The sequence below is a fragment of the Betta splendens genome, chromosome 4 (genome assembly GCF_900634795.4).
Source record: "Betta splendens chromosome 4, fBetSpl5.4, whole genome shotgun sequence".
NCBI lineage: Eukaryota > Metazoa > Chordata > Actinopteri > Anabantiformes > Osphronemidae > Betta > Betta splendens.
In genome coordinates this window covers 4878214-4905977 of record NC_040884.2, presented here as the reverse complement: position 1 = coordinate 4905977, position 27764 = coordinate 4878214, and the positions used below count along the sequence as shown (strand labels likewise).

General features: G+C 43.9%; 5 protein-coding genes across 17 annotated transcripts in view; 3 read left to right on the top strand and 2 right to left on the bottom strand.

Moving 5' to 3' along the window:
- sgip1a (SH3GL interacting endocytic adaptor 1a) overlaps positions 1–10856 on the top strand; it is a 43743-nt gene extending 32887 nt beyond the window's left edge. For 9 of the 11 annotated variants that reach the window (XM_055508378.1, XM_055508379.1, XM_029146574.3 and 6 more), the window contains 11 exons: positions 54–806; positions 1081–1199; positions 1387–1540; positions 4327–4386; positions 5251–5362; positions 5864–6019; positions 6715–6850; positions 6991–7193; positions 7292–7356; positions 7852–8016; positions 8169–10856. In XM_055508378.1, coding sequence (XP_055364353.1) covers positions 54–806; positions 1081–1199; positions 1387–1540; positions 4327–4386; positions 5251–5362; positions 5864–6019; positions 6715–6850; positions 6991–7193; positions 7292–7356; positions 7852–8016; positions 8169–8191 — 1946 coding nt within the window. In that variant the 3' untranslated portion in view covers positions 8192–10856. The remainder of the gene's footprint in view (positions 1–53; positions 807–1080; positions 1200–1386; positions 1541–4326; positions 4387–5250; positions 5363–5863; positions 6020–6714; positions 6851–6990; positions 7194–7291; positions 7357–7851; positions 8017–8168) is intronic. The other 2 variants (XM_055508380.1, XM_055508375.1) reach the window with 1 other exon arrangement.
- Positions 10857–10963: 107 nt separating this feature from the next.
- Positions 10964–15864, bottom strand: insl5a (insulin-like 5a). Of its 2 annotated transcripts, XM_029146595.3 has the most exons (4): positions 15725–15864; positions 14537–14604; positions 12104–12468; positions 10964–11427 (listed from the first exon to the last, which is right to left on the bottom strand). In XM_029146595.3, exons 3-4 carry the CDS (start codon positions 12267–12269, stop codon positions 11288–11290), a joined length of 306 nt encoding a protein of 101 aa, XP_029002428.1. In that variant the 5' UTR covers positions 12270–12468; positions 14537–14604; positions 15725–15864; the 3' UTR covers positions 10964–11287. The 2 variants fall into 2 exon arrangements, with proteins under 2 accessions (XP_029002428.1, XP_029002429.1); XM_029146596.3 differs by lacking the exon at positions 14537–14604 and having other exon boundaries at positions 12104–12443; positions 15725–15863.
- pars2 (prolyl-tRNA synthetase 2, mitochondrial) lies at positions 15755–17784 on the top strand. The gene is made up of 4 exons (XM_041070310.2): positions 15755–16078; positions 16315–16560; positions 16638–17552; positions 17607–17784. Exons 1-3 carry the CDS (start codon positions 15755–15757, stop codon positions 17517–17519), a joined length of 1452 nt encoding a protein of 483 aa, XP_040926244.2. The 3' UTR covers positions 17520–17552; positions 17607–17784.
- A 68-nt stretch (positions 17785–17852) lies between these two features.
- Positions 17853–21185, top strand: ttc4 (tetratricopeptide repeat domain 4). Its single transcript, XM_029146591.3, has 10 exons — positions 17853–18118; positions 18264–18381; positions 18469–18630; positions 18822–18899; positions 18983–19107; positions 19209–19295; positions 19402–19649; positions 19773–19857; positions 20122–20204; positions 20531–21185. The coding sequence occupies exons 1-10, from the start codon at positions 18008–18010 to the stop codon at positions 20628–20630; spliced, it is 1197 nt and encodes a 398-aa protein (XP_029002424.1). The 5' UTR covers positions 17853–18007; the 3' UTR covers positions 20631–21185.
- A 2711-nt stretch (positions 21186–23896) lies between these two features.
- Positions 23897–27631, bottom strand: LOC129604026 (cornifelin-like). Of its 2 annotated transcripts, XM_055508381.1 has the most exons (4): positions 26375–27631; positions 25573–25663; positions 24511–24698; positions 23897–24419 (listed from the first exon to the last, which is right to left on the bottom strand). In XM_055508381.1, exons 2-4 carry the CDS (start codon positions 25643–25645, stop codon positions 24291–24293), a joined length of 390 nt encoding a protein of 129 aa, XP_055364356.1. In that variant the 5' UTR covers positions 25646–25663; positions 26375–27631; the 3' UTR covers positions 23897–24290. The 2 variants fall into 2 exon arrangements, with proteins under 2 accessions (XP_055364356.1, XP_055364357.1); XM_055508382.1 differs by lacking the exon at positions 26375–27631 and having other exon boundaries at positions 25490–25626.
- Positions 27632–27764: the final 133 nt, after the last annotated feature.

Genomic DNA, 27764 nt, shown 5'->3' with positions numbered 1-27764 from the left:
GAAGACGTGTCTAATCAAAGCCTTTGATCGATCCCTGCTTGGCTGTGTTTCAGAGGTGTCATCAGAAGCAGACAGCTCCAGCAGGAAGGCTTCCATAGCAGACTTGGACAATATTTTCGGACCTGAGCAGGCTTCCTCTACTGGCGAGGATGCCGGAGACACGTGGGTCTGCTTCAGCGAAGAATCTGCTGCTGGCTCGTCTGTACCAAAGGACGCTGCAAGTCCACTCCTCTCCTCCCCGCCTCCCCCCGAGGCACCAGCACCTCCGTTACCAACCTCCCCACCCCCAGCTGAACCACTCGCCCCTCCCTTACCTACATCACCACCTCCATCAGAAGACTTTGCACCCCCTCTACCAACCTCCCCGCCTCCCTCAGCGGAGCCCACTGCACCTCCTGTTCGCTCAGGTCCACCTACGCCAGAAGACCAAAATCCTCCAAAAACCACCTCTCCACCTCCCGTGCTACAGAAAATGGTTGCATCTCCTCCTTCCTCTCCTCCTACAGTGAATTCACCCACCAGCGCCCCTCCAGCTTCTGCTCCCAAAGCAGGCACCCCCCCAATTGTGACTTCTCCTGAAGAAGTTACACGCACCATCCCCCCACCCCTTGTTGTGTCTAAGGATGAGCAGCCCATGAATACGGACAACAGCCAATCCAAAGAGGCTGGAGGTGAGGCTGTCATCTCGCCCAAAGATGCTGTTCAGGGGAGCCGGAGTTCAGCACCTCGTCCTCCTCCTCCCCCAACGTACCGTGCCGTAGTTTCATCACCAGACCCCACGTCTGGATCTGGTGGTCCGAATAGCGGTGAGCAATGCATTGCAGCTGGGAGGAGTGTATTGGAAATATATTTGTGCTTTAAAAAAAACAGTATAGATGGAGACTGTGTTGGATTGCTTAACTTAACTAAAACCTAAAGTGAACCTCTTGAAAAAGCCATCATGACTTCACCTACAGTATTTGGGCTGAGGAGAAAGTAATCAGTCTGTTTGGGAAGATGGCTGAATAAAAATGGTTTAAAAGCTTTTTGTAGGAGTTCTTCCTAAAAGAAATGAAGTTGCATTACCCTGTTCCTGTGCAGGCGCCTCCTCACCGGTTCGACCTTCCACGCCTTCCTCGGTCAACCCCACCCCACCACCACCTCCACCTCGCCCTCCTTCACGACCCAAACTTCCTCCAGGAAAACCCAGTATAGATGCGGTAAGAACTGCACCTGCAGTGGCTACAGTGAAGTGACCTTTTATGAAGCTGAAGTTTATCACAATCAGACTCTGAAGGTGTCAGAAATATTTTATAAACTCGTAGACATGAACACTACACATGCAATTAAATCATGACCAACCTTTTTTTTCTTTTTTTTCATTCTTTTTCTCCCTTCTCTTGTCAGAATCGTCCGTTCAGCCCACCGGTCCACTCAGACAGCCCCCCTCCCATCGCCCCGTTGGCGCGGGCCGAGAGCACCTCCTCCATCTCCTCCACAAACTCTCTGAGTGCCACCACCACCCCCACCGTCAACAAAGAGCTCTCCGTGTCGGTGACAGGTGTGTGCACCATCACTAAGCTGCCCCTGGATGATTATTCATCTTTATCATTAAATGTTACTGTTAAAATTAGTCAAAAACCAAATTTTTACACACAATTGTGTCTGTAGGTTCAGGCTCAGGGACAGGCACATTTATTGTTACGCTCACACACCTGCAGTTTGAGTGGAACATGCAGATGTGTAGCATCACATTGAATTTAATATGCAAACACTCAGCAAACCTTCTCCTAACGAATTACTGATAGCAGATCCTCTTTTATTACATGTACAGTAACTTCTGAGAAATCAATACTGAAGGACCCTGCAGTTGGTAGATTGTGAGCGAGTGGATAACAAACCTAACATGACTGAGTAATAGAATAATATGTGGACAACTCCATAAAAACACATTAAAGCCCTGGCCGGAGCTTATTTAAATAGAAGTAGAAATGATTAAATCTGCATGTAGACAGCAACTTGCTCATCCCCTTTTGTTGATAGACCATGGACAATGGACTTTACAATCCTACCATAGGTCACAGAGGTCACATTATGAATTATTAATTATCACATCACATTTTTGCTTATAATTATACATGATTTATTTTTGCAGTTTTACTTCTGTTTGCGTAGCCACAACTTGTTATTATGTATTATTGATTTCCCGTTCATATTTTTCTTGTTTCATCTTTTTTGTTTTCGCTGTTTGTTTGACTCTTTATTTCTCCTTTGCCTCGTCAGAAGACGATGCTTATGTAGACAAACTGCCCACCTTTGAGAGACACTTTGATTCACTTGCAGGTATAGTACAGACCCCCTCGGTGGGAGGGGGTGTTGAGTGTTCCTTTGTGAGCTTTCAGCCTACTTGATGCTTTGATGCTCTTTAGACAATGTGCACTTGACACAAACGGGTAAAAAACTGCCACTGAACGTGTCTGTGCTCTGTCAAACAATGACGGTGAATAAGAGGCAGGTTTTGAAACAGTAAGAACTGAAACACATATTTACGTACTGGAGCTCTGATCTGAAGCTTGTTAACATTCTGTGTTGTGGTCCTATTACTATCTGTGACTAGTCTACTTCAGGTTTTACTCACCAAGTATTGACATGAACCTTTTGAAGAGAGGAAGTGCAACTCATACCTGTTCACATGTTTTAGGCACTCAATAGGTATCAAAGCATTTCTCTTTGTCCTGGGTGCATATATTGCTCATTTCTATTTCACTTGCTCCCGTCAGACATAATCTCCCAGAATGATTTGAAAGCTGCGGTCACACGGACCTATTACATAACACTTGTTTTTTCTAGAAGAATTGTGTTCTTCTTTGTCCATCTGCCCGCGTGCTGAACTTTCTTCTCTATTTTATGACTGTGCACCAGCAGCAGTCTTGCCATGTCACCATAGCAACCTCCTGTCTCTTCTCTTGAAGACACTTGTTGTGTGTGTGTAGGGTGCAGTGCAGCCCCTCTCCCATATCCCCTCTGTGACTTTGCAGCACAGGAGTGGATTTGAGTGTTTACGTGAGCATGTCTGAAGAGCTCCTCATCTGTCGGTCTTTGAGGTCCATATTGTTTGTCTCACACACACACACCCTGCGTCAGATCAGAGCTGCAGCTTACAGAAGCGTTTGAAGTCTGGCATGAGAATTAGGCAAACAGCAGCTGTTTGGTATTCGTGCCGTCCCCTCTCTACCGCTGGAGTAGCACGACACAGCCTTAGGTTCAACCAGTCTCCACTGGCCGTGAAGCTTTCGTCTGCCGATGCCCACCTTCCACCTGTCACTCATGCCCCCTCAAGCCATAGGAAACCCCAAGCGCGAACCACAACCTCCCTTATGGTTTTCTTCATGAGGCTGCTCTCATCATTTCATCACTTCACACCCCTTCACTCCTGAGACATCGCAGCAGGAAAGGTCACTTGGTCTATTTGACACTTTGCTTTCTATATGATTTTTGTCCAACATATTCTGCTGGTAATGTTTAGTATAAATATTGCAGTGAATGTCTGAGTTTGTGAGCATCATATACAAACTACAGAGCTAACTAGGACTCTCCGGTATCAGTCTAGCATGAGATCAGCTTGGCCTTAATATATTTGGAGGAAGAATCCACTTTCATAGGTCTGTCTTGACCCTGCAGCTAAAACTGGGACACATGCACCGCTGTCCCTTTGTCTCACTGCTATGTGGTCTTTAATGGCTGCACCCTGCAGCGTGTGCTCACATACAGTCAGCCTCCATCTATTCTTTCATTCTGGAAGAAAATGTAGATACATTATGAATTCCAAAACATGTGTGTTAGTTGGTGTAGTTTTGGACAGTTCTAATATATAACTCTATACAGTAATATTGTTTTGGAGGCGACATCAACTGCTGCCTCCCGACTGTGTCCTCTGGTGGCTGGTCTCAGGTGCTGCAGGCTCAGATTCCCCTCGTCCCCTGTTTAAAGTTGCACCAGCATCACACACCTGATCCTCGCTGCACCTGGTTGCCTCTCTCTCTCTCTCTCATGCACGTAAAGTCCCATTTAAGAAATAAAAAATAAAAGAGACAACATTCGCCCATGTTCTCATGTGTTCTGTCCTGGCGGCGTCTCTGCCCTCGTTGTGTCCAGCATCCACGTCCATGTCTCACCTCACTGTGACGTGTGATAGACCTGCCATGTGAGACTCACGCTACTGTCCTTCTCTCCTTGCCCCTCTCACCCTTCCTCACCCACTTCCCGACCTTTCATCCCTCTTCCTCCCTCCTCCTCCTCGTCCTTCTCTCCCGATACCTCCTCCCTTCACCCCTCCGCCCCACACAGAGAATGACCAGCCATCCCTTGTATGGTTTGACAGAGGGAAGTTTTATTTAACCTTTGAAGGTAAGTTATTGTTTCTGCACCAGGGTAGCTTACACACACACACACACACACACACACACACACACACACACACACACACACACACACACACACACACACACACACGTTCAAGGCTCATTTTATGCCAGCTTTGCCCTTCTCTTTCCCTCCCCTGCCTTTCCTCCCCTCTTCCCTTCTTCATTACAACCCCCCACCATGCTAACTCCTGGCTGACTCCCTCATATGCAGTCAACTATGCTCTGCCTTCCTTTCCTAACATTTCTCATTCACATTTTGTCTTTGCTGCCTCACTCCCTCAAGAGCCATCGTTGTTTGTGCACTAATCTCTTCGTCGCCACTTCTTCCCCTTTCGGTCATATGGTTTTTGGTTTGATCGTCGGGCGCTCTGATCCTCTTTGATCTTGTCTGAACTGTTCAGCTAGAGCAGCATGTCTTGAAAGCATGCAGATACTCTTCAGCCTTTCTACATGTCTGCCGCTTTCATTCAGTCTGATAAATACGCCGAGGCGATGCATAAAATGGGTTTAGTTTGCAGTCTCACAGACAAACAGGTGTCTTCTGCACATAACCTGCTGTTTTCATGCCGTCTTACTAACACAGATGTTTGGTCTGAGCTTAATTTGCCTCAAAGTTTCATTTCAACACACACTCATCACATCTGCACATTATTGGTTAAGCAGAGTGAGTCTGCCTTAATTAGCTGGAACGTGAAATATCTCTTCTAAACCGACTTACAATGTGTAATTTATGTTTATGGCTTTCGAGTATAAACACTGAAATTCATAACTATGTGTGAAAGTGTCTGACCCTGTTCCTGGTGTGGTTCAGTGTTCTGACATGTGTGCATGCGTGTGCTACCTCCAGGCTGCTCCAGGGGGCCCAGCCCTCTCACAATGGGGGCGCAGGACACTCTCCCTGTGGCCGCTGCGTTCACAGAGACCGTCAACGCCTTCTTTAAAGGAGCCGATCCCAGCAAGTAGGTTAACAGATGGCGTCACCCATCCACACACGCTGTCATTCTTTACCTCCATACAATTCCTCTGCCCTGGGTCATAAATCACAGCTTTTTGTGAGTGGCCGAGAGAGCGTTTTATATCTCTTAAACCGTATTGGACCTTCAGTAATGACCATTCACCTACATGTTAAACTACTAATCATTAATTTAACTCCTTCTAACTTAATGGGTAACAACAAGGCACATAATGATTATTAATAACGTGTGAGACGCAAGTATTGGAATCATTTTCTATACTACAACAAACAATAAATTTCTTTCTAAACAGACAGAACTTTCTCACTCTCAGTAGTTATGAGACATCTTTTAATATATAGTAACAATTAATTGAAAAATATATAAAGAGCTGTCAAAATAATTCAGCAGCATCTGATCTGTTAAACCAGTGACATGTGTAGCATTTTATTTTTTTGCTGCCTCTCTCCAGTCGCTCTCTAATCCTTCCCCTCCTCTTTCCCTCAGGTGTGTTGTGAAAATTATAGGTGAGATGGTTTTGTCGTTTCCGGCGGGAATCACGCGGCACTTTGCCAATAACCCGTCCCCCGCCGTGCTAACCTTCAGCATAACCAACTACAGTCGACTGGAGCATGTGCTGCCTAACCCCCAGCTCCTCTGCTGGTAATGACACAGTCGTGAGCCCGGCACCTCATAAATACACAGTGTGAAGAAGTGAAAAGATGACACCATAACGTTAACTGCCTCCTCCTCTCATACGGTTCAAGCCTGAATGCTTTATTGCCTAACTTCAAAACCCCCTCTCTTTCATTTTGTAAGTTTCAGAGTTTAACAAAACTTCATTATAACCTAATCAGTTGCTCTTACTCACTGTGCAGTAAGTTGTATTTAATGTTTATTCACTCAGAGCATGTGCGTTATGGCTTTAAGAGCATGCTACATGTTGCATCATTTGTTTAAATGACTCTCTATATTAGCTAATGTATTAAATATATCCAAAAGATTTTATTAGATGATGATTAAGATGATGATGATGATATATTATTGGCAGAACACGTTTGTGTGTAGCAAAGGTCAGACTATTTTAAATGCTTTAAATAATACAAAGAATATTAAACAAAGAATAATTAAATTATTGTCATTACTCTGTTTTAAAATTGTTAGATGATGTTAAAGTGGCTTATAATATAACTATGACCCTTCTGCATATGAGTTTGGTTTTAAGACTAGTGAGGATGAGGATTAGGGAGTTAAAATAAAATACCCACTTCCACCTGTAAAGGTCATGTGGCTGACTGACACCTGATGTAAAATAGCTCGACAGGTAAAAACTCACATTAAATGTGCTTCTCCACCAGCGACACCACCACACAAGCCAAGGCAGATGCCAAGGACTTCTGGGTGAACATGCCAAACCTGATATCCCACCTAAAGAAGGTGGCGGAGCAGAAGCCACAGGCGACGTACTACAACGTGGACATGCTCAAGTATCAGGTAGGCATGAGGTCCTAACTGAGCTCACATCAGGCCATGTAGGCGAAACAGAAATGCAACACTGAGGTCATTCTAATCTGAATTCATTCGGATTCAGCTAAAATAAACATGAACATTTTGTCTAAATCTGTTTTCTGCAGGTATCGACACAGGGCCTCCAGTCCACTCCACTGAACCTGGCGGTGAGCTGGAGGTGTGAGCCCACCAGCACTGACCTTAGGATAGACTATAAATACAACGGCGAGGCCATGTCAACGCCTATGGCCCTCAACAACGTCCAGTTCCTCGTTCCTGTCGACGGAGGGGTTTCAAAGCTACAGGCCGTCTTGCCTCCTGCTGCGTGGTATTGTCCCTGCACTCAATAAATTAACAAGGCCGTTTTGATTCGAAGGCTAAATATAACACAGATTTGTGACACTTCCCTTCATTTAATCCTGACAGGAATTCTGAGCAGCCAAGAATCCTATGGAAAATTCCTGATATCTCACAGAAGTCTGAAAATGGAGGTATGTGCAGTGTTATATTACTACTCTGTGTGAAGTAATTTTGGATCTGTAATATCATACAATATAATATAAGTCTGACATAATCTGTCAGACCCAAGTAGAATGTACCATTGAAAACGATTTAAAAACGAAAACACATTTGATCCAACATGTGCTTCTCTTTTACGAAATCCAAATATTCATGCGGTCTCTATAGTTTTATACTGTCTGTGACATTCTTGTTTATCTGTCGTGTCACTGCCACCTTCTGTCTGAAGAAGATGCTGCATGTAACAGGACTGCTTGCTTCTCTGACGATACCACCTATTACTACAAAATACCACCTCAGTCCAAAGGCTGCAGTAGAGTATTTAAACTCTCACACCTTGTACTGCCTCGCTCTCATCATTAGAAAGGATTTTGTTTTAATATAATTGACTTTAGCTATTTTAGCATCCCTACTTCTTTACACATGACCTGAAGACATCTGTCTGAATCCGGACTCTCGTCCCTCAGGTGTGGGCTCGTTGTTGGCCCGCTTCCAGCTAACAGACGGCCCAAGTAAACCAGCTCCACTGGCGGTGCAGTTCACCAGTGAGGGCAGCACCCTGTCAGGCTGCGACATTGAACTGGCCGGCCCTGGGTACCGCTTCTCCCTCGTCAAGAAGAGGTTTGCCGCAGGTCAGTTCAGAATACGGATGCGGAATTTCAATATGTCAGAATCCATGCTGAATTGATGTTCTGTTCTGGTGTTTATTCATTCTTTCTGGGATGCATCTGTTAAAGACAGACTAAGTGACTGTGTAATTAAACCTTCTATTGCTGTTTTTTAGGAAAATACCTGGCTGACAACTAAGCCAAACCACTGGGAGCAGAACTGAACAACGCGAGTGCAGCGAGCTGTGGTTGACACAGAGGACAGACAGAACCCGGACAGATGTTCCAGCACCCCTTTCTGAACCACTCAACAGGTTTGCAGCCTACCCAGCAGTATTGTATAACTTGCATATAGCATTGTGGAACTGTTTTCAGTCATGTAATTACTGTATTTGTATTCATTTCACATCCGTATTGCTGCAGTTAGATACCTGGGTTCCTCGCTCCTCTACAGTCTGTGCCTCTGTCTCTTTCCTCCTCTGGTCAATGTGTGGTGGTGTTTTTAAAAGCTTCACTGCAGCTGCCTGACTGAACGTGGCGGTCCGGAGAAATATGGCTGTAAAACAAGGTCCTTAGAGTCACATACACACTTTGAGCACTGATGCATCTAATTATAGACAATGGGACAATACAACCAAACACCTTCAATCGCATATTTAACAGGACTCTGGAAGCCTGAGACGGCTGTTCTCACTGTCGCCATGGCAGCAGCCGTCTCGTGGCTTTTTCCTGTACTGGACCTTTTAGCGTCAGTGTGATTTTTACATACAGATGCACATAGCGCAGGGCTTTCATTGGCTAAAACACCACATTAAGTAAAAAACAGTCACTCTTAACCTACTGGTACTACAGGGTCACGCGACTTTGTCTCACATCCATTACTTCTTATTTTAAACGCACTGATCAAATCAATCTGTTTTCTCTGGAATACACGCAGAGGTTTTTAAACCTGTTAGGCAGCTGCAATGATGAATCAACTTACTGGTTGCAAAATAAGAAAAATATGTTTTCCTGTCAGAACAAAAAAGAGTGTACAAAGTGTCATTTAAAATCAGTAATATATATCTTAAAGGGCGTTTGTTGTTCTCCTCGTATTGTCAGATAGCCTCTGCTGTTCCCAGGACAGTAGTGTTAGACTCCAGAGTACACAACAGCATTCTATTTTTATTTATTGATGACGATGACTTGTTGTATAAAACGTGATTCTGTATATGAATAGGATTTGAATGGTATCACTCAACTCTGAATCCTTGAAGGTATAAATATTTGAATTCTCTCTCTCTCTTTTGTTATCTGTGTAGTTGGGTAACCTGTGTACAGTATAAGGTCTAACTTTTTGAATTTATTTCAGATATAATTTTTTAACTCAAGTGGAGCAGAAGATTTGAGCTATATATGGGTGGGTGGGGGTAATTTAAAGAAGAATATAAATATCTTCCTGTATTCTGTTATGCTTTATGAAAGCAGTGTTAATGTAGATCAGTCATACCACGGGTGATGAAGGAGCAGGGCGGCGTCTGGGGAAACGTGCTGCCCTTTCCTGTCTGGCTGAGCTGAGAATTAAGACAGTTAGCGCTAAGTAGAAGCTAAGATGCAGCATCTTGGTCTAGTTCTCGAGGAGGAAGCAGCGCAGCGTGTTTCCCGTAGGTGTGGAAACTGCTGTACCACTACTGAGACTGAAACCACGACTTGTTTACTGGGATCAGCTTGTTTTGTTTTGTGTTGTCGTTGTTGTTGTTTTTTTTTAAACCCCCTTCTGGGAAACAGACAGTCACACTGAGACGACACAGCTTTGCCCCTTTGTTTGTCATCAGGCAGCTTCGCGCCTGTTTCCATCCTCTTCAGTGGTATCTACATTCCGTGAATATATCATGAGCACATCCCTGGGTATCCGACCGGCGCTCGAGTCCATGGCTTTACTTTGCATAACTGTAACGGTCTCTGTGAGATGACATGAGTTGAACGAGCATGTGAAGCAAGGTTAAGTTGACCAAAATGCTTATTTTTCTTTTAGCTTTTGTTTTTTGTATTTCCTGTGTGTACCCTAGGACGCTCTGTCCTCCATGAAGAAAAATAAGCTGAATATTTTTAAAATGGATAAAAATGAAGAATACTATATTGTTTAATGTGGAAAAAAACACTGTGCTGATGATGTTGAACTTCCCGAATGCTCTGACACTCAACATGAGGAACAAGAAGCATGTGTGTGTGAAGTGTAGCTGAGGATCTTTGTACTGTACTGCCTTCATTCTGCTTAATGCAACCAATCACTGAATCAGCCTCAGCTGATCTTACAACACTGCTACTTCCTAATACTATAATAATATAGGACCTTTAGGACCACATCACCACTAAACCGCTGTGATGTGGCTCATGCTGAAATTAAAACCTTGTCTAAGAGAGCACTGAGTTGGTGCCACTTGGCCTCTGCTAATGCATTAGTGTGATCACATTTTTTATTTCTTAGTTAATCTTAAAACCATCCGTGCAACAGACACAACAGCATTATCTCCAGAGGTGCAGAAGACGCTCCACCCCATTATCTATGAAAGACGGAACAAAAGTCTAATTGGAAGGAAATCAAACATGCGCTTCCTCTCAGTGCTGAGCGTGTCATTGTTGCATGCAGTCACAGGTTGTGCAGCTACGCCGTGCGACGCGTTGTTGAGTGTCTGTTGCCTGTGTTGGTGTCGAGCAGAGAGCGGGGAGTGTGTCTGTGTGTGCTCTAAGCCAGGATGCTTCCTGGTTCTGTACCGTTAACCTCAAACACGTGTGCAAGCTGATTGTACAGTACATAACAACGCTAAGATGAACTGAGAACTTTAGTTTGCTTCTTTCCAAAACAAATAAAAGTTATAACTGGACGCTTTCTCCTTCTTATGTTTATGTCAGCGGCTCCCAGTCGTTGTCTCATTGTATTAGCGTGTGTGTTGTTGTCCTTTATTATCAGGAAGACGTGACCATGTTTAATGACTGTGCAAGAACATTTATTTGACAAAAACAACCTCGGGTTTATAAATACATCAAAGCAGAGATGGAGGTTGTCTGCTACAGACAGGACACCTGCCCTGGTTTCTCTCCTATATTTGAACAGGACACATGTTCCAGCTTGGCTACAGACGTACTGTATGTTCACAGATGCTCAGGTCGTCCACATTTCAAAACGCAAACAAAACTAAGGAACACAGTTAGAAAAAATACCAGCGGTGGAATGGAGCATTAATATACATATGCGTTTTTTAACATTAGATTTACTTCAGTCTGGTCACAGTGGGAAAGAGGAGGACAGTGGTTCTCAGCAAAGGAAGGTGAGGTCGCTCTTCCTGCAGCCCACCTGGCAGCACACCGTGGTCAGCAGGTTACTGTCTCGCCTGGACAAGCTGCTGCTGCTGCTGCTGAGGCTCTCCAAGCTGCTCTGCTCCCCCGTGGACAAGCCTGCAACAACAAAATGGGGGCTTAAAAACGAGAGTTAGGTCAATTCTCCTGCTCCAGCAGACTCTAAATGAGCACAATGGATGAGTTAACTCGAGTGTGTGTGTGTGTGTGTGTGTGTGTGTGTGTGTGTGTGTGTGTGTGTGTGTGTGTGTGTGTGTGTGTGTGTGTGTGTGTGTGTGTGTGTGTGTGTGTGTGTGTGTGTGTCAGAGGGGGAGAGAGAGGCTCCAGCGTCTAATCATCATCTCTGTCCTCGGGCAGAACGAGCACCAACAGCAGTCAGTGTGTCTGCGAGGGCTCCGTCTGCCCACACACTTGCTGCACAGCATGACACGAGGACACACGCGTACCGAGGTGATCCACCCAGCGAGAAACCCTCAAACATGCGTGTGCTCTATACAGTGTATGTAGGAAATGTAGTCACATGTCAGAAGAATGACATTTTTTTGGCCGGCAGCTCAGGAAACGGTTCTCTCAGAGCCGTTCCTCTCACCTGTTTGAGAATAATATGCAGAGACATAAACATACAGTATAGTATCAGTAAACTTTAGCAGGACATAAGACTTACATGTTTAAACACTTTGTGTCTGTGTGGACAAACATCACGTCAAATACAGTAGAGGAAAAAATCCCAGCAGAAGCGCCCTTCACTCGGTGTAAGTGCAGTGTTTGGACTCACCGTCCACGTCGGCCTCTGTGAGGACTCTCCTCCATCGGGAGCCTCCGCAGGTGTAAACCACGGCCCTCAGGAACTCGCGGCCGCACAGCTTCATGGCCTTCATGTCCGCCCTCACCTGGACCAGGCCCAGCACCGCACACAGGAGCAGAGGCAGCACCAAGCGCATCTCGGCTCGCTTCGTCTGCTCTTCACGTCTCTGCCGGGTTCTGTTCTGTCTGTGACTGCTCGGCCGCTCCTACTCCAACCCAGCGGATCCACTGCTGACCCGCGCTCGTGCCTCTTTTTATAATGCACCATCCACCTTCCATTTAATCACTGCAGATCATCTCTCCACCTCCTTCTAACTAGTGCGTAGCCCATCCCAACTCCACACACACACACACACATACACACACACATACACACACACACACACACACACACACAAACTCAGAGTTAAGTCATTTTATTTTCCGGTCGTCTTCACCATGATGTCCAACAGCTTTTTACAGCCCTCAGCTGTCAATCACAATAGTTGAGGAGCAGCATCGTCGGCCTCTTGGTGAGTGTTTAATGCTGTAATGGCTCTGATGTTCACTGCGCTGCATGGATAATTAAGTGATTTAAATGTACCCCCCCACCAGTCAAACAGATGTTCCATGTGTTTACAGCTCTTGATGGCCCGACGGCATTTCACTTTACAGCGGTTTAGATCCATGAGGAGGAAAAAAGTCAATGTTGACTGCTGATTACGCAGCTCGTTACAGGTCGTTACAGGTTAGAGTGCTGCTGATGGAGCGACGTGATGATCACCATCACGGCAGAGCTTCCACTTAGGATGTCTATGAATCTGACATGGTTGTGTCATACAGCAGAAAACATGGTAAGAACACCTCCATGGAAACACCTCTGCTGATCTCCACAATATGGTAATAAGCCAATATCTGTAATAATGAGCAGGAGGTTTAATTGTTGGTGTTTTGTTTTCTTTTCACATTGCATCGACACAGATTTATTTATTTAGTCTGACTTTGATGCTTATTTGCTGACTATAATCCTGCTCTGGCTCCAAAATACTTTTTAAATGTATCCGTAAACTATAAAAACCAAGATCAACAAGAGCCCTATAATTATTATACAATATTTTCATATGTCTTTGAAATACCTGCGCCTGAGCATTAGTGTGACTGAAATATGTTGTGATAGCAGCTGTAGAGAAGTAGCAAAGGTTTCCCTTCCTCATGGTGGGAAGTTATTAGCTTCTATTAAATTACAAGGCTCCTACATGTTTTCCATTTTAGGCTCACAAATCGCTGGAGGCAACGCGACTGAGAGTCTCACTGAAACACGAGGACGTGAACGTCAGTGGAAGTGAAGGTGGGCTTTCACATACAAGCGCTTTAATGGGGCGTATGTATACGAAACAAAGAGGTTTTAATATGACTTTTTAAAAGCTCAAGCCAATAGTGTAACATCAGGGCACCAGTAGAACATATTATTATTGAATCAGTCTTTAGTATTTTACTGCAGCATATCAACAGACGTTCACTGTTATCTGTTTAATGCATGACTGTATTTCTTTTTATAGTTTATAACTTAACAAGCGTTTTTAAAAACCACCAAAATGAGGTCAGTTTGTTATTGGTGATCATTTAGTTTTTGTCTGTGATGGCTTTGTGTCTCTGGACGTCTCCTGTCTCTCCTATGTAGATAAACCTGGCCTGAGGGGGTTGTTTACATCTCAGAGACATTCAGTCGTCCATTCTTCGTCTTACACAATGAGAGTCACTAGATAAATGGATGAAAGAGGCACAGACGTAATGGACATAGGAGTCATCTTTCTATCTCAACCCTGCAGACTTAAAGATGTTGTCAACCTGAAGCAGAAGAGACACTCAACCATGTCGTGCACGAGGGCTGTCCATCGTTGACCGAAGGGAAATAAAGGTTTAAAATTACTGGGATGAGACACTATACAGCCAGAGAAAGTGCATTATCACAGACTCCAGTGGAGTTTAATGTTAACAAAAGACAAAGATTACAAGAGGTAGTAGAAAAACCCATCAAGTGCAACAACACAGCTGGATTGAAATGTCACCGTGTTGTTGTAAAACTCAGGAAAGGCAGGAAAAGTAGATTTGCATGTGTCTACTTTTTCTATTTCTCATCTCAGCTTCCATTGACATGTTGCCAGTCTGTCCCAGCGCATCATTACACCACAGCCCAGCCATTTAAAAGCTTTGTGTGCCTGATCAGGAGCTCTTGTTTTTGATGTGCAGCATGTAGGCACCAAACCCAAATGACCCATTAAATGTGTTTTCAAGCCATTGCCCTTTTATCCATTTCCCCTCCTTACCTCTGCCCGTAAACATGTCCTGGTTCCAGCTCCACGAAATTTACAGAACATGGAAATGTAATAAAAAAGGTTTTAATGTAAGATTGTAAAAGCTTCACCTTTTTATAGTGTAGGCAACTGATGTAGAAAGAGTTTCAGACTGGAGCTTCTGCAGTAGCAGATAATGCTGAAATGAAAAAATGTGTGAACAGAGCCTTAATTTTCACCTTTTGTTTCTGACATTAGCAACATTGGCCTGTCAGCGCTAATAGGAACAACGTATTATCATTGAACGCGGCATGGACACGCAGTTTTCCTGTGGAAAAGCCTAATTGAATGAAAGCTGGTCTTGAAATCAACACCAACCTGAACCATTAAAGAGACGCTGAGAGGTCAGACCTGTTCACGACATGTACATGACAATGCGTATTACAGACGTATTTAAAGTGTTCACTTGTCTTTCGGTCATTTTTAAGTCTAACACGATTATTGACTTAAATAAGACAACGTGACAATGGCAGAATCAGGATTCACAGACAGCAACACAACTAAACAATGCAAACTGAGAAAGTTATAAATGACAAAATAGAAACTGAAATTTATCAAAACCATTCACAGACAGATTAAAAACTGGGGCATAATGATCGAAATAACAATGTGGATGAAGCGCTGTCTCTGATGCGCTTTTGTGCGTTTACTCCTCCGGGCCTGCAGGTGGCGCCCACGTGTGATGCTAAAGAAGAGCTGCAGCACGGTTTAGCGACCTTAGCCGCTCATCAACTTGGTAGAAATGTCATTTTTTGCTTATATTTTTTAACTAAACTACTCCAAATAAAGACTTTTTAGTCGTCTACCCGAAGGTGAGTTCTAGTTGATTATCTGTGTCTGTGCTTCGTGCCATCTGCAGACGGGGGAAGCTAACTGCAGCTAGCCAAACTGCTAAAAACTGTCTGAGCTGATGGTTGTGGAGCCTGTCGCTCGTCTCTACCGTCTCCTCGATAGCTGTTTAGTGCATCTGCTTCCAGCCAAACCATTGAATAGATGCATTACTTATAAGGGGAGAACTTAGATGTGACGACCTTGACGTCACCTGTTCTGTAGCTCCACGCACTGACCTGCATTGTAAATCATAATCCCATGAACGAAGCATGGCCTGTACTAAGTGAGCAATAATAAAGAAACTCAGGACGTAAATACTAAAACGTAAAACTTATAAGTTGGTTTGTTGCAAATGATATTCTGCTGCGTCGTTCAGTGCCATTGTCAGTAAATCGTCCTCTCGGCTGTAACTCATGTGCGTCATGTACCGTCTGTCTCAGAGGACGTCTGGACCCGTCATGGAGCCTTTAATGCCTCGGGTTTGGTCGAGGGTTTTCCGGCGTCTCCAAAGAGCCTCGCTGCTCCTCAGGTGGAGTCACGCGGGCTGCGCCGAGCACGTCACGGTCCCTGCCTCCAGTCACCGCGGCCACGTCAGACCCGCTGCCCTGGTCTCCAGACTCTACCAGCCGTCCAACCTGCGTGACGTGGGGCAGGACAGTCGTCTGCAGGCAGAAATGACCTGCAAGAGTCAGAGGCTCATGCAGCAGGCCGGCCTCATCCACCCGTCCAGCCCAGGGTGCTACTTCTACCTGCCCGTCACTGTCCGCTCCATGGAGAAGCTGGTGAGCTGGTCTGCTTTTATTAAGGAAAGGTGCCAATAATTACGCATGTCAATACTTTTGATGTCCAAATTACCAACACAATGTAGATCTACATACCTGTACAGTAATTAGATTTTGGATTAGAGGTTTCTAAAATGTGTGGATGAGCAACAAACACTGAAAAACATTGGTATTTATTGCAAAATTGTTTAATAAAGCAGATTCTGATTCATGAAATACTGTATCTTTGTAATTAGGTGCGACTGATCGACCAGGAGATGCAGGGGATTGGAGGACAGAAGCTGGACATGCCCAGTTTGTGCTCCGCTGAACTCTGGAAAACCAGTGAACGCTGGGATTTAATGGGAAAGGAGCTGTTGCGTCTCAAAGACCGCCATGGCCTCGATTACTGCTTAGGTCCCACACATGAAGAGGCAGTCACGACTCTGGTCGCACACCAGGCCACTCTCTCCTACAGACAGCTCCCTCTGCTCCTTTATCAGGTAGATTTCTAAAATTGTAGCACATGTATTTTCTTGTTGTAAGCTGCAGCTCATATGTGTATATTTGTGTAAACCAGATCACAAGGAAATTCAGAGATGAACCAAAGCCAAAGTTTGGTCTTCTTCGAGGGAGGGAGTTCTACATGAAAGACATGTACTCATTTGATGTGAGTGAAGAAGCCGCGCATCAGACCTACGAATCTGTGTGCCAGGCTTATCATCGCCTGTTCACCCGGCTCGGCCTGCGTTGCGTTCAAGTGCAGGCGGACACTGGAAACATTGGCGGTAAACTCTCTCATGAGTTCCAGCTGCCGGCAGAAATCGGTGAAGACCGGCTTCTCGTGTGTGGGAACTGCTCCTTCTCTGCTAATGTAGAGACCATTTCATCTGACACAACTCACTGCCCACAGTGCAGTACTGGCACACTGGTAGAGTCAAAGGGTATCGAGGTAGGACACACATTTTACCTGGGGAAGAAGTACTCCAGTATATTCAATGCCACCTTCAGCAACGCCCAGAACAAGTCTAGCATCGCAGAGATGGGCTGCTTTGGTCTTGGAGTTACCCGTATTCTTGCTGCAGCCATTGAAGTACTGTCAACAGAGGAGGGGATCCACTGGCCAGGGCTCATCGCCCCTTACCAGGTCTGTGTTGTCCCCCCAAAGAAGGGCAGTAAGGTGGACGAGGCCGCATTGCAAGCTGAGCAGCTGGTTCACACCCTGGGAGAGACGCTCCCTCACCTGAGAGGTGAGGTTGTTCTTGATGACCGCACGCAGATGACCATTGGAAAGCGGTTGAAAGATGCCAGCAGACTGGGCTACCCATATGTCATTGTAGTAGGGCAGGGTGCCCTGGAGGAAACGCCCAGATACGAGGTGATCTGTCAGCAAACTGGAGAGACAGTGTTTCTCAGTAAAGATGGACTCTTAGGTTTACTAGAAAAAGTAGAAACTATCTGAATAACAACATCACTCTTTATGTGGGAATAGAGGGTTTAAGTTTGTTTTAGTTCAAGTTATGACAGAGTAAATAACGTGGAGGGAAAGGTTTTGTCTTATGTGGATACGAGAACTGGATTTTTCTGTTGGTTTGCTTTTATATTTTCCAAAATCATAAAACCTGTAATTTGCATAAATGTTATGTAATACAAAAGCTTGTTGATGTACTTTCATCATGATAGATCCTCATGCTGGTGATTGAATTAAATTAAATATCTCAAACGAACCCATCTTAATATTGCTATGTGTTGTTCAGAGGGAAGTAAATGTGTGCGTAATCTGTTTCCACACGGCCCGTTATTACCGATGCACCGCCGATGCACATGTGTAAACAAGGCGCTGGGTCACTTCTAGATAACTAGTAACGTTAGTAAACGTTATAGGTGGTTCACGGTAATCCTTTCTCACAGGAGGTAAATTAGAAAAAAATTATATAATTTTGGTCGCAAATGGCGTCTTCAGCGCTACAAGATGACAGCGACGATGGGATGGACGAGTTCATGGATAAATTCAAGACGGAGAGATACAAAAACGCTTTTTCGGAAAACAACTGGGAAGAGGTATCGTTAACATTCGCTGTCACCATCACAGAGAAGTTATGTGTAACAGCAGTGTTAGCTTATCATTCGCTGCTAGCTAGCAAGCTAACATCCCTGTAAAGTTAAAGTTGTGCATCCTCGGTGACGCTTATTTTGTTTTGTTTAGGAGTTTAATAAAGTGCCTATGTTCATGAAAACAGCCCCTGAAGAGATCGACCCTCAGAAATACCCAGAGCTAGCTTGCCTCCAGGCCATTATCCACGATGAAGACCGGACTCCGGAGGGTAAGTGGAGCCAAAGCTGCGCTAAAAATCACAACCAGCCTCAGCCTCGTTGTAAAAGATTAATAAACCTGAACGGTTTCTTCCCAGAACAAGCAAAAAGCCTGAAAGATGAAGGGAATGCCTTTTTCAAAGAGAAGAACTACCAGAAGGCGATACTCGCATACACTGCAGGTTTGAATAAGAAGTGCAGTGATGAGGACCTCAACGTGGTTCTTCTCACCAACAGAGCCGCAGCGAACTTTCATCTGGGTAAATGTCTACATGCTTCATCAAAGATCATTTCTGGGTTGAACTTATTATAAGGCAAGACTGTTTTTTCTAGTCTAGATTAGAACCGTTTTATCGCTGTTATTGGAAGCCTGAGAAAAACATTGCCTGTGGTTGTGTAACAGTGTCTGTCTTGTTTGTAATCTATGAGAGATTCTGGTTTTGTCACACAGGCAACATGCGGTCGGCACTAAATGACGCTGCAGCTGCAAATAAGATCAAACCAGATCATGCTAAAGCCTTGATCAGAGGTGTGTAACAGAGCTGGCAATAACGAAATAAAAAATACAAATAAGCAAGGCATAGTGTCATGATGATAAATGTGTTTCTGCAGGAGCTCAGTGTTGTATAGAGCTGCAAAACTTTTCAGAGGCCATTAAATGGTGTGATGAGGGTCTGAAGCTCCTCCCTACAGAGAAGAGGCTGCAGGAGCTGAGGGCTGCTGCAGATAAGCACAAGGTTCAATCCCTGATGAGTTCAGTTCACTTTGTCCTGGATGACAAAGATAAATCAAGGCTGTCCAGCGCTGATGTTGTTTGCCTGTACTAATATTTACGTAGAGGGCAGCAGAGAGAGATGCGAGGAAGGCCAAAGCCAAAGAAAAGAAGTTGTATGGTGAGAAAGAAGCTCTTCTTGCTGCTATAAAGGTAGGAGCCACCTTTAAAACTAAATGGTAATTAAAAAAATAAACTATAAATATTAACAGTTATATGTCAAAAAAACAATTAGACACTTTTTCTACTGTAACTGAAGGATCGGGGCATCAAGCTCCTCCACTCTACAAAGCCTTGTAAGCGTGGGTCCAACAGTGAGGATGAGGATGAAGATGAAGGCTGCTCTGCAGGCATGGCACAGCTGAGCCTGGACGGACTGAGCTCTCAGGAGGTCACAGGGGCTCAGGTCTTTCGGGATGAGCAGGGCTCCCTGCACTGGCCTGTGCTCTTCCTCTATCCTGAACATCAGCAAAGTGATTTTATCTCCGCCTTCTGTGAGAGTAACTGGTACGTTCCTTTTGTCCTCACTGTGTTTTCAGTTTATGCATTTATCGTAATAATAAGTCTGCAAATAAAGAAGTATAAATTGCTTCATATGGAAAGCTTGGCCGTCATGTTTTTATTCATCAGTTTTCTAGATCACCTGGCTGTTATGTTTGGAGAGGAGCCTCCACCCTGGGACACAGACAGAAAATACAACCCACAGAATTTGCAGGTTTGCATTTATTCTCTTAATGATCAGTAGAGGCAGGAATGAGTGGTTTATGACTGTCATTAAATTAATACGCATCACCTTCCTCATTATATTAACATGCTGTGTACTGCCACCTTCCGGTGAACTGGACTTTATGTTTTGTCTTAAAGTAACTATTTCACAAGGCCTGTGGTTTATTACCACAAGCAGGAAAACAGCAGCAATAATAAAATGTTTATTATAGTAAACCTAATTAACCAGATTCCGCTTTCTCACACTGCCCAGCTGTACTTTGAGGATGAAGAGAAGGAGACACTTTACCAAGTAAACCCAGAGATGTCACTTTTACAAGTGTTGCAGCACAAAAGGTAATCACACTTAATCTGCAGGGGTTAAGTGTGGTTGTATTTGAAACTATGACCTCAGCAGAGTTTGAAGGTTGATTATCTGGTGCATGTCCGTTATTTGAAGTCAGTACTTTTTGACATTACACCCAAATGAGAATCAGGTAAATAGGCCATTAAACAGGCAACAAGTTAAATGTTGTCTAATGATGCAATGGTGTGGTTTAAACAGGGTAATAATATCTGAATAATCATCAAGTACAGCTGTGAACCCCAGTCGTATTATCAGTTAAGATGTAGGTTCACTGCTAAAGGAAAGGCTAGTTCATGTCTTGTTGTTTCTTTTACAGGTTTTTTGTCAAAGCAGGCACACCCAGCTTCATCGTGTTGGTCAGTGGCTCTTCGTTCCTGAAACAGTTTTTAACAGGGAAGAAAATTCAGGGATTGTAAAAATGTACATCTCTGGCTTTTAATAAACAAAATTCAGCCTGAAACGTTTGACTTTGACAACAGTCCACTCAGCACAGCAGCAAGATCTCACCGCTTAGTGTGTATGATAAAATCAGAAATATTATCACTAGTCTGTCTCTTGCGAAACAACCTGTTTAATGTGTTAGCGCTTAGATTTAGAAAAGGGAGATTTCATCCTTAAGATTAAAGTAGGAAGCTGCAGGTCAGAATTTACCTATCAGACAACTGAACCCAACTTGCAGAAACAGAAATAAAAAACAGCCTCACAGAGAGAACCCTGAAGAAAGTCATTGAAGCCTATTGTGTGGACTTTGACACAGCCGTGAACTCACATAAATCAGAAGATGATCTGATCAGATTTTGAAGTTATTTGTTGCAATAGACCCACATGAGAAGCTTGTCATTTTCAAACTTCCTTGTTTATTGCAAACAAAACAATGACATATTTATTTTCATAGTGGTAAAAACATTTTCAGTGAAGAAAACAGACTGATCCAGTTAGATTTTCTTATCACAATAAAACTGAAAACTTAATGCAAGTAAACCTAGAGTCATTTACTCCTGTATTTAAAATGTAATTTAAATAATAAGACTGTGGAGGACTACAGCATCCTGAGCTCTGTTTAGTGGTTGTTAACTATAACGACTGGACCTGCGCTAACAGGAGCCATCACTACTGGAGCAGGCTGCACGTTGATCACAGTGGTGTGGTTCTTTTGGCGATGTTTTAACTCGCGATGCATCTGGCACCAGGAGCACCACGGACAAATACAGGCCACTGCGATGTCGTCACAGAGAGATCCCTGCAGAGAACACGAGGAGAACGAATGTGAAGCTTTGAAAGAAATCCAGGACTTCTCATGAGCTCATGTCAAACTGTACCTTGATATTGTATCTGTTTCGCATGGCAGCCCTCATAGAAACGCCTGCAGGAGGAGCGAACAGAGGTATCCCACAGCCCGTGAATGCAGCGGGGCTGAGGATGTCACACACTGGGAGACAGCGGCTCTCTCCAAACTGTCCCGTGACTGTGCATGTGAGACAAGGGCAGCACCAGAACCCGTAGCAGCCTAAAGCACACACACACACACACACACACACACACCATTCAGAAGGACTAGCAATAGCTAATGAACCAAGATCCATCGGTCAGCTGATTCTTACAGGTGGACGCATTCTCAAAGCAGTCACAGAGCCCACTGTGCCAGTCTACCTTGGTGGCAGAAGCCATTTGGAGGGTAAACTAGTTACTGGCCAGAAACAGTGAACCTGCTGGAGCAGAAGTCAGAAAGGTAAGTGAAACAACTGCAAGGCTGCTGTGAAACACGATACGGCTTTAGTGAACACAGCGTCTTACAACACAACTCAACACATGAGCCAGTTACTGTAGGCCCCCCACTGACCCAGCACTGCACTTTCACCCGGGCCAAAGGAATTTCCTCTCCCTGTCACCTGGGCATGCAGCTAAATATACAGTAGTAAACATACAGTATGCACTAGTTCACAGCTATGTAAACTACTACCGCATATTCTCAACCTCTAATATCAGCAAGTTGTTAGAATAATAAAAATAAGATCTAAGAATATTCTATTTTTTATTATGATTGTTATTATTCTCAACCTCTAATATCAGCGAGTTGTTTGAATAATAAAAATAAGACATAAGAATATTCTCTTATTTATAATGATTGTTATTATTCTCAACCTATAATATCAGTGAGTTGTCACTGCCTTGTCAGGGTCATTAGTGAGTTATAATTGTAGTATTTCGGCATAGTATTTTTTCATTTTAGCAAATATAGAAATCACACATTTGCTCTGTTTTAATATTGCATCTTACTACTGGCTGGCAGAATGTGACATGTCAGATGCAACAAATGAACAACAGATGAATTTATAACAAGTCTGGGTAAGTCTGAGTTGCAGCTTTACGTTGAACAGATGTCCCCTAGGAAAGAATGACTTATAATACTCATTTTAATATATAATACTAGAATAATGTAAAGAGGCAACAATAATAGAAATGATCATACAAGACTTGAATTATGTGAAATGCAAAAACAGATTCCTCAGATATGAAGTGTAAAATGTGTTCATTTTCATTAACACACAGTGTACAATAGAGAGCTGAGGTGAATAAATACCTTGTATTCAACATGTAAAAATCATAAAATCTTGTGGCATAAACTACTTTGTGAACAAAGTGCATCTTACCTGATTGAGCTGTTGCCTGCTGAGAGCATGTGAAGCTGTGACTGAGTGACAGGATGTGACTTGGGTTGGAGAGCTATAACGAAAGTTTGGACTCAGCACAAAAAATGCTGCAGAACCAGAGTTTGGGGGCCCAAAGAATTTAAGTCAATGTGAAATATCATATCTGATTTTCCTTGTCTTGGACTGAAAGATATGAATGACGTAATGATGTGTCCTATTTGCATAAAGAAGTAGATTCCTGTGATTTAACGAGATTAAACAAAACCCTGACCAGCGAGCTGGGATCACATCTTTCAGGAGCGGATGTTTTCATGTGTTCACAGTGTTAATGTGTGTCATCCTGCTGCACCTGTTACAGCACAGCAGCAACATCACTGTCATCAAACGCCCTCTCATCGTCACTGACACCGATGTTCTCTAACAGTAACATTCACTGTCCCACTGGAAAACTCACAATTCCAAGATGGATTTGTGGATGGACCTGCTTTCTGTCTCCCTCCGTCGTCCTCTTCCTCGTCTGAAGAAGCTACAGCTCCTGGTGAGTTGCTGTGTTTTCGTGGCTGCAGGTTATATTCCATTGGGCCACTGTAACTAAATACAGTTTGTAAAAATATATGATACAATCTGAAGGCATTGTCTTTTGTTTGATACGGGCTTCCTTGTTCCCTCTTCCTTGTTCTCCACAGTCAGTATGAAACTAAAAGTTTTTCTTTCTCTTATGTTTTAAACAAAATAATTCAAAACAGAAAGCGCTGTCTCTGGTTTTACCTCCACTCATTCATTATTGAGTCCAGTTCATAGTGTCTAAGGACACAAGATTGTCACAGTTGTTCCAAAGGAGTCAATCAGGGATAATCAGTCTTTGAATGAGTGAACAGCTGAGGCTTATTTAGTGCCGACTGACTGGAGCACAGGTATTTAACCGTCGCATAGTGGAGTGTTACCTCATCACCACCAGGTGAGGCGTCTCTTATTGAGTCTGGAGCCTCCTACTGTCGAGAGTCAGGAACTTCGCAGACGTAAATACAAAGTCGTTTTGGACATTTTATGAGGCAGAAAAATACAAAATGTGAAAAATACAAAGATGATTCATTGGCTGTGGAAAAACGGACACGAAGAACGACATAAAAACAGTAGAAGTGGGTTTAAGGATGCCTCAGAACTTTGCAGCTTGAATAAATAATAGATTCTTAAAATGATCTTTGTATTGATGAAGTTCAAGAAAATGTATTTTATTGGCTGCAACCAGTGCATCACTAGGGAACATGGTCGTAAAATCGAAACGTGTGTCAACTGTGAACAACACAACTAAGACTGTGTGAAGAGCAGCATCCCAGGCTGCTGACACCCGTCCAGGCTCGGGTCCAGGCTCGGGTCCAGGCTCCGGTCCAGGAGCCGGTCCAGGATCCGGTCCAGGCTCCGTCCTCACTGCGGAATCGGCTGCATGACCATGACCGGCACGTTTTTCTTGCGATGCTTCAGCTCGCGCTGCATCTGACACCACGAGCACCACTCGCAGAAACAGGAGGTGGCGATGTCCTTGCAGACAGAACCCTGAATGGACCCAGAGCAAAGTATTTGACTACACTTCCCAGGAGCTCATCTAGTAGAACTCTGATTTGATCAAATGCATGTTTGTATTCACGTGGATGTTGTATCTGTGCCGCATGGCGACCCGCATGGACAGCACGGCGGGGGGCACGCACAGCGGGATGCCCAGCGCTGACGTAATGGCGGGGCTCAGTATGTCACACAGCGGGAGGCAGGTGTTCTCGCCAAAGTCCTTCGACACCGAGCAGGCGAGGCACGGGCAGCACCAGAACCCGTAGCAGCCTGAGGGACACGGCACAGGTCCGTTCGCGACGCGGGAAGAGACAAATGTAATGTGGATGTGCAGGTCAAATGAGCGCTGTTTGCGTTTCCGTGGTCAAATGAGCCGTCGCTATATTCGAGGTGCGCGATTCGTGCGGTAGTTACGGTAACAGTGTTGCGAGAGGAGCGGAGACTCCTCCCTCTAATCAGCAACTGAGGCGATTTTAGGATTAATGCCGTAAGGAGACGAGGCAAATTTAAGAAATTATGGAATTTACAGTAAATGAAAAAACACTGATGGAAAATATAAAAAGGCAATTAGTCTCTATTCTCAAACTTGGATTCGAGTAAAATTACTTCTTCAAATTGGTACGTCACCGTTCCATCACAGTTCTGCTTAGTACTACCCCGACTACTCCCACAGCAAAAATCAAATACTTTTACTATATAGTTATAAAGTTATTTATCAATAAAGTATTATACTGTACATTGAAGTCCAAGAAGTACTAAGAAGAACTGTGAAGGAACGTTGATGTACAATTTGAGGAAGAGGATGATATTGAAGGTCAAAGTTCAACTCTTGATGACCATTCATTTTATTCAAGTTTTAGAATAGAGGCCAATTCCCTTTTTATATTTTCCATATCAATATTTTTTTAAACGTTCACTGTAAAAAACATAATTTCTTAAATTTGCTTCGTCTCCTTACGACAATAATCCTAATATCGCCTCAATTGCTGATTATATTAAGCGTCTCTGCTCTTCTCGGTGATCGCAACACTGTTACCGTAAGTATCGCACGAATCGCGCACCTCGAATATAGCGACGGCTCATTTGACCACGAAAACGCAACCAGCGGCTCATTTGACCGCGGTGACGCTGTTAGGAGGCTCACAGGTGCCTACGTCGGCGCAGCAGTCAAGGAGACCCGTGTGCCACTTTGTCATGGGTACAGAGGCCATCGCCATGGTTCCACAGCAATTCACCTGCAATGGACGCAGAGTTGGTGTTTGCACACAAAACCAGGTCTGGTCCTCATCTTTACATTGATGGGCCCTGGACCATGCGAGAGCCTGACTCTGAGCCTCTCACACTGATAAACTCAAACTAAACTCATAAATCTGAACTTTCTACTTGATTTGTTTCTTAGCACACATACAGTCGTTATACTGGGCTGAGTTCAATTGTTTTGTGCTTGTAAATGTGCCATAATCAACACAGGGAGGAAGGTGCTCTGCTTTACACTGTGTGTGTGTGTGTGTGTGTGTGTGTGTGTGTGTGTGTGTGTGTGTGTGTGTGTGTGTGTGTGTGTGTGTGTGTGTGGCCTCTAGTTTTGGAGCCTTTTGCAGGACTGGTTTAAACTGTGGTGACAGATCATTCAGGATCACTGCCCACTGAATTACAACCATGGACATGGACTAAGTATGATCCATAACATGAAAGAAACCATTCAATTGAATTCAGATAAATTTATATATATATTAGGTTTTACTATATATTTTTAGTAATGATTCCAATAACGTCTTTACTAGAGTGAGTAATTCTGACGTATGCATGATTCTCTGAGGCCAGTCACTGGTGAAAATACTTCCTGTTTATCTGATTCTACCTAACAGCAATGCAATAAAAGTTTTTTTCCTCTGTTGTACTTTAAAATACAGCGTCTGCCCGTTTACTAGAGGTATTAAAGGTCCTACCTGCTTCAGCTGGACCTGTTGTCTGCTCAGAGGCTGTGGAGGACTACGCAGGGTGTTGGCGGTGGCATCTCGCTGATACTCAGAACCTGGAAGAAACTATGCTGCAGAACCTGAAAGTGTGACCCATGACCCAGCCAAGCTTTTAATTAATGAGTCTGTCTAATCACCTCAGAAATGTTTTTTACTCAGAATCCTTGTGGTGTCTGACCCGGTGGCCATTCTAATATCTACTGGTGTCTGTACTGTAAACATGAATAGACTCGGACCTCGCTGTGGCCCCTTCACTGGCACCTCTCTGTTATTGTTTCACATCTAAGAATGAGGCAGATCGTGTGGTGAGCATCACACCCAGCAGGGCCGGGCTCGGCCGTCGCTAATCTGTGTGTTGGTGTTTTCTGCAGTCGTGATGGTGCGTCAGACAGAAGGCAGATGAATGAAGCTGCTATGGAGGACGCTCATCGGGCTGATGCTTCTCAGCTCATGATGCCTTGGATGCTTCTCTGACCTAAAAGGTCATAGTACTGTACAGACTGCTTTTACCAGGATCTTCCTGTTGTTGATTTTATTTTTATTTTTTTCAGCCATTATTCCTTCTGTGCTATTTGATGCTGCTGCAGGTGATGTATGATGAATTCAAGGTTTCTCAGGATGAGAGGACTGAGTTGTGACACTTCTAGTCATTTAGTCGTCAGGCTAAAACTTAATGAGCTAAATCTGTAAATACAAATTCAGATTAAATGAAAAGAAAGAGCAGGTGAACCCCTGTATATGTAAAGAAAGGAAGGACTCATGTTGCTTAAAGTGCACCTGAACACAAAGGGAGCAGTTGTTTCTACACAGACTACGCCCAGTTCACAGAGCAGGATCTCAGCCTCAGCTTCATGTGCAGACTAACAGTGAGTCATGGTGAATCACACCCTGTTATACGGTGAATCTGAGCTGAATATACTCACAGGTCACTTTCATAGGTGCGCGCTAATTTAATCCAACACCTCAAATTTGCCTTCAAAGTTGTTTAAGTCAGAAAGTTCTGAGCTTATTATTGAACCACTTGAGCTGGATTCAGTTTGTGGCGTCACTGCACATGAAGCGTTGTTTTCAATTCCAAGCAAACCTCATTAACAATCTATGGCATGTTGGGTATTTAAAGCGTGGTCCAATCATTTTACAGAGTTACATGAAACCACAAGTATCTGGCGAGATAAATATTGAGTTCACTGGGACTGGGTGAGTGTCTTCTAACCTAAATACCAGGCTGGGTTCTGCCGCCAACTTCTAGTTCTCTGACATTTAAGTACTTTCACCCAATTATTAAAACTGGCCACTAAATGTATAATCATATATTTAAAATAATACAAAATGGTTCCATATCTAGTACTTTGTCCATCAC

Bases quoted from the DNA above. Each gene is read 5' to 3' on its own strand.
- insl5a (XM_029146595.3), bottom strand. From the start codon at position 12,269: ATGCGCTTGGTGCTGCCTCTGCTCCTGTGTGCGGTGCTGGGCCTGGTC. The intron at 11,428-12,103 runs GTGAGTCCAAAC...TTGTTGTTGCAG, and splicing joins CACAGAGGCCGACGTGGACG to GCTTGTCCACGGGGGAGCAG.
- pars2 (XM_041070310.2), top strand. From the start codon at position 15,755: ATGGAGCCTTTAATGCCTCGGGTTTGGTCGAGGGTTTTCCGGCGTCTC. The intron at 16,079-16,314 runs GTGAGCTGGTCT...CTTTGTAATTAG, and splicing joins TCCGCTCCATGGAGAAGCTG to GTGCGACTGATCGACCAGGA. The intron at 16,561-16,637 runs GTAGATTTCTAA...TGTGTAAACCAG, and splicing joins TCCCTCTGCTCCTTTATCAG to ATCACAAGGAAATTCAGAGA.
- ttc4 (XM_029146591.3), top strand. From the start codon at position 18,008: ATGGCGTCTTCAGCGCTACAAGATGACAGCGACGATGGGATGGACGAG. The intron at 18,631-18,821 runs GTAAATGTCTAC...TTTGTCACACAG, and splicing joins CGCAGCGAACTTTCATCTGG to GCAACATGCGGTCGGCACTA. The intron at 19,858-20,121 runs GTTTGCATTTAT...CACACTGCCCAG, and splicing joins ACAACCCACAGAATTTGCAG to CTGTACTTTGAGGATGAAGA.
- LOC129604026 (XM_055508381.1), bottom strand. From the start codon at position 25,645: ATGGCGATGGCCTCTGTACCCATGACAAAGTGGCACACGGGTCTCCTT. The intron at 24,699-25,572 runs GTGAGCCTCCTA...CGTGTCCCTCAG, and splicing joins CTGCGCCGACGTAGGCACCT to GCTGCTACGGGTTCTGGTGC. The intron at 24,420-24,510 runs GTGAATACAAAC...GGGTCCATTCAG, and splicing joins GGCACAGATACAACATCCAC to GGTTCTGTCTGCAAGGACAT.